Here is an 8,898-nt window from a genome sequence, read left to right on the forward strand (position 1 = left end):
TCAGGTAACACACTTGGAAACACCAAAGCCTTTGCCTGGTCTCTTAGAATTTAATGTGTAGCCTTGCTACTTCTAACAGTCTATGAGGAAGTTAATTCCAAGTCCCACCTATCCCAGCTTTGCAGACACATGGTTACTGCTTCATGTTTGGCTGCAGCTTTCCTGCACAACACTTTGGCTGACATGTATTGCAAATTGTTAACACAACCACATTTTACTGCCTTTTTCCTACACAAGATTTACCTCCCTGATGTGTTAAAGCAGATAATGGAGGTAATTTCTGTAAAATATTCCCAGTCACGGGCCTGGCCTCCAGAGAAAGCCCCTCCATGAACGACGAGGACATTCAAACAAAGCTTAACTAATGGCCTCCGACTGACAAACTGTATTACTGATTTTAATCATGGCATAACCGATCTCATTAGACAGCCACACAAACCCACAGCGGAATTTCTGTTCTTTTCTGCTCTTTTCATGCTACTCTTCCAGCCATGATGTGCACAGAGCACTCAGGCAACGACCATTTGCTACAGCCAAGGGAGCACAAATGACACCCTCCAAGAACTCTTCAGATTTGCAGGGAGGACAAACCACTTGCTACTGTGGTTGAAACCCTGGAATCACATCCTCCAGCAAATGATGCTTCTACACTTCTTCTAAACAGCTGTTCCACTGTAAAATTCTCAAATATAAACTGGAAAAAATTAACTGAAGGACTTAGTTGAAGGGCATTAATACTTTGTTCAAGACCTCCATCAGCAGTAATGTATTTAGCACAACAGCAATGGGCCACTTCACCATCAGAGGCTGGAGCAATGAGACCTTTGGCATGAACCCCTGTGGGCCTTGACAACTGCAGCCAGAAGGACATCATGCATCAAATACAAAGCCAACATGAGCAGGTAAGGAAAGAAAATTATGACAAAGCAAAGATGGCACATTTTAACCTGGGGTCATGGATTAATAAGAAACATTGCTGTCACATACCCTTCTCTTCCTCCTTTCCTCCAAGAGGGAAGCAGGACTAAGGCAAAGAACCTTGTGCCTGCTACAGCTGCAACTTCTGTTTTTTTCAGAGACAGCTTGATACAAGACACTGATTCAGCAGAATTTTATACATAAAGTACAAAATGCAAAATAAGAACTTCTCTATTCCAAGACATGCTTTCTGCAGAAAGCACAAACACTTTCGGCAGTTTATTTTACCTAGACAGAAGTACAATTTTGCAGTGAGCTCTTATCCTATTTATTGTCAGCATCTATCAGTAAGATTAAAAAAACACACCCCAAGTTCTCTGGACAGCATCTCTATAAAACCTACCATAGAAAGGTTTAACCCATTCTAAATACACAGATCGTACTTACAAGGTGCTCTGTGCCAGGATTAAAGTTTCAGTTCAAATAGGATTTATAACCCATGGATATAGGATTCCTCAGTCAAAAGTGAAAAGATCAACTTTGTGTTCAGTTACTGAAGTTCAAAGAAAATTACACAACTGAAAAGTGTTTTTAATGCCCAAAGCAATTTGCAAAACAATTGTTAAGTTTCAGCTTCCTGTGATAACTCATCCCTCTACTCAGTTGCTATTACCGCTATAGAGCTTGCTGTCTAACCTTTTCTCCTTCCATTTTACTTGCTTTTCATTCAAGTCACAGAACTTTGTTCCCAACTTGCTGTCTCAGTGCTATTTTTCATAACTGCAAGCAAAGAATTGGAGGCCAGCAGAAAGAAAAGAATATAACACCAAGCACAGAAACTCACCTAGTAGGTCAGGAGCAAAGCATTGGAGGCAATGAACACTGCAAGCTGTATACATGAAATAGAAGACAGAGGAAAAATAATCTGATTGAAATACTTTGTGCTTTTCCCAAGACTTTTCATTATTAATAGTACGCAGAACAAACCTGCCTTAAAAGTAATAAAGGTGAAAAAAAAGGACAGAATTGATTTTTAAAGCCCCTGCACCCATACTGTAAATAAAAGCACTCATACAAAAGACATCCTTCATCACAACTCCTCCATCACACCTCAAGAAGGTGATTGCAAGAGGGAAGAATACACCACCAATGGGACAATCTCCTCACCCAGCCCTACAGTGCCCACCAGTGAGCCACTGCTGAGCTTACACCCTTGCCCCAAACCCAAGCAAACACAGTGGCTGCAGTTCTGCCAAGCTGCAACTTATGGTCCTGATTGTCAGCAAACAGTTGTGGTATGAACCAACCCCACATTTGAAGAAACTTCCATTTTAGATTGCTGTTTCATAGAACAGCAACTCTAGTGTCAAAGGTCACGGTAGTAGATCAAAAATGCAATACCAAACATATAGGGAAATTTGATACAAGTTCATTCTAAAAAGTTTCAAAAACCAGATTGATCTGGTTTTTGTGCTACCATAACCACTACACCATGTACTCTTGTCAAAGACCAGAAAAATCACATGTGTTTATCCCTATCAGGATCAGAACTGCTCTGCTAGAGAATCTGATAGGGATAGAATCAAGTCAGAGGGATAAGCAACTGTACTGAAAAACAAAAAAATCCCCCAATTATACCTTTACTTTCACATGCAGCTGACAATCTTCCCATCTAAAAAACACTATCATACCTATTGCCACTTAATATGAAATCATCCCTTGCAATACAAAGTAATTTCCAGAAAATCTATTTTACAAATTAATACAGGTGCTTCTAATATGCCATTTAAGGAGTGTTTTCCTCTTCCATCCCCAACTTCATCAGGTTTCTTCTCAGAAGAGCTACCTACAGCTAAGGCAAAAGCAACATTCAGTGCACACTGGCCACTCCAGAGGACCCAGCCAAGATGCACACACAACTTTTAGATGTGAAAATGTGAACATTACCAATGGAAGGAAAAATACTTCTAATACTTGGTATTTGATAAAGAAATAGATTTATTTAGTGGGGTTTCTTAAATGCTTGTTTTACCCATCAGATAGCGAAAATCTCTACTGGACATTGGAAAACTTCTGATTTTTTACTGAGGTTTGGGTTTTCTGAGGCCTGTTATAGGGTCATCAACTAACATTAAACTTGTGAAACCTTTTTTGTATGTCACCCACAAAAATCACAGATATATACTTTCTCAAAATCAAATTTGATTTTAGTGAGGCAACTATCTGTATACAGAACAAAATATATCTCTACTCCACAAGTATTCTCCCCCCATTGCTTGAAATGTAGGGGCAAAATGTGAAGTCCATAATTCTCTCTAAAAAGCTTACAATTGATTTTTATTAAATTAGTACACACAGCATGTGTAATCTGATAGGAAAGACAAGCATTCATATCTTAATAATCCTCTAATAAACTGCTCATTTCCTCAGCCTGGAACTGATTATTCATTAGAGGGATCCTTCACTCTTCTGCTTCTCCTGAGGGATTCAGTTTGGCCACTGTTAGAAAATAAGACATTGGGATAAAGGGACATCTGGTCCTGTTCAAGTATGGTTCTTCTATAGTAAATCTCAGAGTGAATCAATGCACTGACAGTCAACTCAGCCAACAAATAATACCACTGCTTATTTGAAAACCTGCTAAGTTCCAGGGGCATCCCATATAGGAAGTGTAAGGATAAAACACCAATGCTATTGCAGGTGGGACGGACATTGGGAGCTTTCAAATATTCAGCAGCCCCATTGGACAGTCCGTTCAGAAATTTTCCAGTGCTTTAGTGCAACTTAAATAGAGCAAAAGAGAAAAAGAGGCACCAATGGTTTACAAGCACACTACACTCAGCAATGATCACAGCAGTCAGTCAGGAGACGGGTTAAAATTAAGCATTGAGGGAGGGTAAAAAGTCCTACAGCACTCAGATTTAATAGAATCACTTACTGCTCAATGAATTGCTCTGCAAGAATACAAAAGCAGCCTGGAAGCAAAGCACTTCTCCAATGGCAAAGTTTCTCAATCAGTGAAGTGTTTAGATTTGGCAACTAATACAGGCTATCGGAAAAGTTTTGTACTGAAATGCATGTTTGTATATCTTCACTCTCAGATTTTGAAAATAAGCAGTTTATGGAAAACTATGATGTCTTTAAATATCAAAAGGCAAAAAAAAAAAGATGAGAGTATAGTGTTAAACTAATTGTGTGCTTTAAAATTGTAAACTTGTACAGTGAATAAAGCATAAATGGAATTTATAGTAGGGATAGAACAAACAACTTTCACTCTCCTGTCGCTCATGAGCTTAAAAAGCATATAATCCCCAGCCAAAGTTTACTAACGCAATCTATTTCAGTGAAAAGAAGTGAAACTGTGTTTGTTTTCCTTGTAATCGCTATTTACAATGTGTTTAGCTTCCTGAGGGAAACAGACAGACAACTACCAAAGAGGTTCTAAATGCACTTTTAAACACTATGAACCTAAAATTTCAGACAATAAAGTAAATCACAATTATTGCCCATAGACTTGGACGCATGTCCCCAAATAATTAAATTCATTGTGTTATGATCTACTGCTCCGCATGATTTTTGATGTAACACCACTGCTGAGATGGTACAAACCAGAAACCACTTGGTGACCCAAAATTCCTTAGCTTGGCGGTGAAATAAAAACAAATTAGAAAAAAAAATTACAAAACAACTAAACATTCTTATGAAGCTTTTCCCCAGCGAAGTTTGTACTTATTTGTGAATTACTAACAAAATAAAACATAAAGGATTTAAGAATTACATTGTCTATAACCATCAACATACTTCAGTTCTCAGTATGTTCTAGAAATTTGGCCATCCAAATAGAAGTAGAGTCCAAGTAGAAAAGAAGAAATTTGTTTACCCTGAAATTGCCACAGCCTTTTCTCTCAGCCTTCAACAGCCATCAAGGTTAAATATAAAAAGTGATGTACAAGCAAGTGGAAATCCAGATTTATTACTGGGGCACCTTAATGGAGCAGCTAAATAGAGGTAGAATTTGGGGTTTGCTTTTTTTTGGTTTTTTGGAGGTTGAGTTTGGGGGTTTTTTGGGGTTTTTTTTTTTTGGTTTTTTTTAAGTCCAGCACTTATTTCTTCTTGCATCTACTTTTAAAGATGTCTGAAAACATCATCTACCTTATTTTTCTATGAGTCATTGCTAGATACCACTGTTTAGTGCTTACAGTCTTCTTTTGCCAATTATGGACTATTAAAACTGGCACTATATGAACAAGAAAATGCTGATCCTGAGAAGTTGCAACTCCTCGACAGGGCCCAGGAGGTAGCAAAAAGTTCTGGCACCTTGCAGGACTCCAAACAATTCCTGTACTTTAGAATCATTAAAGGAGATATTTTATCTACTTCAGATTGAATTCTCAGCAACCTGATGCTTGTTTAACAGCCTTGGCAATAGAAAATTAACTGGGAGTACCAGCTTCCACCCATATAGGCAGGCCAAGAGCTATCAAACTGGCAACCATGATGGCAGTACTCAACATATTTGAACTTAGTGTACATATATGGCAATAAAATATACATATTAGGAGGTGTGTGTGTATATGTATGTATGTAGGTGTGTGTATATATATATGTAGATATATATATGTGTGCATATATATAGGTACACATATATGTGTATATATATGTATATTAGGGTGTAATACAGGCACACCCAACTGTCTCAGTTAGAAAACTAGATTACCTATTCTTCACCAGACCAGGACCAGATTTTCCTCATAGGTACGAAGACCATATTTTTCAGCTGAGCATTTCTGACACTGAATTCTGTTCACTGGGTAGATGTGGCTGGTAATGAACAATGTTTTTTTCACTGCTTCTCTCCTCTTTAGTAGGTATGTGCTACGCCACAGTTTAGGGGGTGAGAAAAGATCAAAGTCCAATCCAGGAAGAACACAGAGCTCACCCACCAAGGTTATGCGTTCAATCCCCCATATGGGTAATTCAATTAAGATCTGGACTCAGTGATCCTTGTCGGTTTCTTCCAACTCAGAATATTCTGTAACCACTGTCTGCTGCAACAAAATCAAACAAAACCTATCCTCTTTAGCACCTCATCATGACCCACCCTTAAGATACGCTGTTCAGAGGCAAGATGTATGATGTGTGAGGGGAGAATCATAGCAATGAGGATGCCTCTGACTGCCCTTTATTCGATGCATTTTAGAATAAGCCCCATTTAATTTCATAAAACCAGGTGGGTTTTCCATTGGGTTGGCCTTTCTGGTTTTGCTGAATCAGACTTTTTCTGTGAATATTACAGCTGTTTAAAAGCAACCCAAAGCAAAACACCTCTCCTCAGTTTCTTCTTGGGAGTTTTATATTTTGGTTAATTTTCCTTTAACCTGACCTCAGGAGACCTTCTCAGGCCTACACACACACAAGACAGCCTCTAAGAAAACTTTGTAGTCGAGCACCAACACTAATAAAAGCACTATTCATTTAACTAATACATGGAGCTTTCACTGATGAGTCAACCTCTCCAGCAATACTAGAGACATAGTTTTTGTCAATTTATCCAACTCAGCAACAAGCAAATGACTGTACACACATTCTAATACAGATGTACAAGTCAGAGCACCATTACAGGTAACATGCAAGTTTGGGGCTAAGAGCTTGACCAAAGTTTCATGTGCTAGGTGAAACCACACATCATTTTACTCTTTATCTCTTTCTTATTTGGTCAGCAAATTCAGGGCTTGTAATGACAATTTAACTGTTTTATTGTTCTGAACTTTGCATCTTTATCAGTTGTGCAAACACTTACCTACTCAGCTTTATTTTTTTCCAGATAGGTCTTACACATTTAGAAAGTTTTACTAAGCTGAATTACCATTCTTAAGCAAACTGGAAATGTGACAGAAAGGTTTTGCTGTGCTATGGCATCTCTTAGAAAAGCTGGCTGCATTGGCTGATGCAGAGCAGGGAGGAAACTGCAGTTGCATTTTACAGCTCCAAGAGTAGTGATAAAACGCATTTTCCACCTGCCAGGGGTAAAAAGGTTGGACAGCACGAACAGCCGGGTTTGCCCGCAGGAAACAAGGTGGGGCATCCGTGGAAAAGAGGGAGGGTACCGGGAAAACACAAGCACGGCAGCAAGAACTCGCAATAGAGAGGCTTAACTTTGAGCATCCTCCTCCCGTCTGCTGCTGCCCCCTCCCCTCCCTCCCGTCCCTGCGGATGGAGGGGATGGCTCCGTGCCGGGGCGGGTGCTGGGGGGTGAGCGGGGCTTCGGCTGCCTCCAGGGCAGAGGAAGCGGCGCGGGGCCCGCAGGAAGTGCCGCTGCCCCCTGCCCGGCCCGGGCGCTGCCGTGACAGGTGGCGGCGGCGAGAGAGGCCTCGGCAGCGCAGGCAGCGCCCGGCACGGCCGCCCCTCACCCGGGGGGCCGCGGGAGGGCTCGGGCTGCCGCCCAGCGCCGCACCTGCCCTGCCGCCCCTACCTTGTTGAGCTGGGGGTCGCGGAGCACCTCGTAGCCCCTCTTCATGGTGTGCTGCAGGGGCCGGCCGGCGTCCCGCCTGCTCTCGGCTGCCTTCCCTGCCTGCATGGCGCGGCGGAGCGGGGCTCGCTGCCGTCAGGTCGCTGCGGGAGCGGAGGCGAAGCGGCGGCTCCTCCTGCCGAGGTGACCGCCCGGCGGGGTGGGATGATCCTGCCGGGAGGGAGGGAGGGAGAAAGAGAGGGAGGGAGGGGGCAGAGCCGCGGCGAGGCGACGCCACCGGGAGGGGGTCACCGGGTGCCGCTGAGTCACCGGAGCTTCGCGGCCGCCCAGGTGCGAGGAGGGAGCCCGGGGTGCGGACCTGCGGCCCGGCCCGGCTCTGCCTTGCCCTGCCCGGGGGTGCGGACCTACGGCTCGGCCCGGCCGTCCCCGGGGGTGCGGGCTGGGGTGCCGCTCAGCGCTGCGAGAGCCCCTGCGGAGCGCCCGGAGAAACAGGCCGGTGTGCGATCACCGGCTGGGGGAACCGCAGCTGTCCCTCGTCACGGAGGGGCTGGGGTGCCCAGGGCGCAGAAGGCACCGCTCGGCCGTGCCCCTGTGCCCCAGCTGAGCCCCCGGGCGCGGCCACACGCAGGAGCTGGGCCTCCCCCGGGCAGCAGTCAAGTTTCACTTTCCTTCTGCTATTTAAATGGCCATGAAATCCAATCTTTCCCGAAGGAGACGGACTGCATAGCTTCGTACAGTCAGGAGCACGTTTGATGTAATTAGCCGTGGGTTGGCTTCAGCTGTGGTGGTTAGGGTTGTGTCTGGTCAGGATGGAGAGCACTGGGGCAGAGCAGGTGTTCAGCTGGTTTGTACCGCTAGCCCTAACATTTCTGTGCAGTGTGTTCTGAAATTCTTTGTGTACAACCCGGTGTGTACTGTATGACTGTGGCTTTATTCCTCTATATTCATGTATGTAAGCAAAAATGTATGTATGTATGGCCAGACTGTGCAAACGCAGATTTGGGAAGGGCTCTCCCCACGTGCCCTTCTAGCCTGTGCAGTGGATTTTTTAGGTGAGGCACAGCATGCTCAGAACTGGCCCCACCATTTAAGTCCTAAGGTCCATCTGCCACGGCCGAGCGAGCTTGGACAGTGACAGGGAAGTCCTCGGGACTGTCACAGCACCTGGTACTAACCGGGGCTGACCCTGCTGAGCATCCGAGATGTGAGGGGATGGGATGGCAGGGAGGCATTGAACTGCCAGGGGATGGTCCCACTGAGACTCGAACACAGGTCCTTGGGATTCAGAGTCCAGAGTGCTCTCCATTACACCATGGTACCGCCCCTGTAAGCAAAAATAATTTCCAAATTATTGCCATAGTCCTGCTGAAAAAATTACTCCTTGAAATGTGTGACTAGAAGAATGATTTAGAAGGGTTTGGTTTCTGTTGTCAAGCAGCAACAAACAGATCAAAATTTTGCAGCTCTTTCAAAATTACCTCTTCACATTTAATCCATAGGCCTTGTATCCA

General features: G+C 43.8%; 1 protein-coding gene across 1 annotated transcript in view; it reads right to left on the minus strand.

Annotated features, from left to right (window-relative positions):
- The window catches only part of ME1 (malic enzyme 1), a 167,035-nt gene extending 159,383 nt beyond the window's left edge, over window positions 1–7,652 (minus strand). Inside the window, exon 1 of the mRNA XM_071548681.1 lies at window positions 7,391–7,652. Coding sequence (XP_071404782.1) covers window positions 7,391–7,495 — 105 coding nt within the window. The 5' untranslated portion in view covers window positions 7,496–7,652. The remainder of the gene's footprint in view (window positions 1–7,390) is intronic.
- Window positions 7,653–8,898: the final 1,246 nt, after the last annotated feature.

The sequence above is a fragment of the Pithys albifrons genome, chromosome 2, assembly GCF_047495875.1.
Source record: "Pithys albifrons albifrons isolate INPA30051 chromosome 2, PitAlb_v1, whole genome shotgun sequence".
Taxonomy (NCBI): domain Eukaryota; kingdom Metazoa; phylum Chordata; class Aves; order Passeriformes; family Thamnophilidae; genus Pithys; species Pithys albifrons.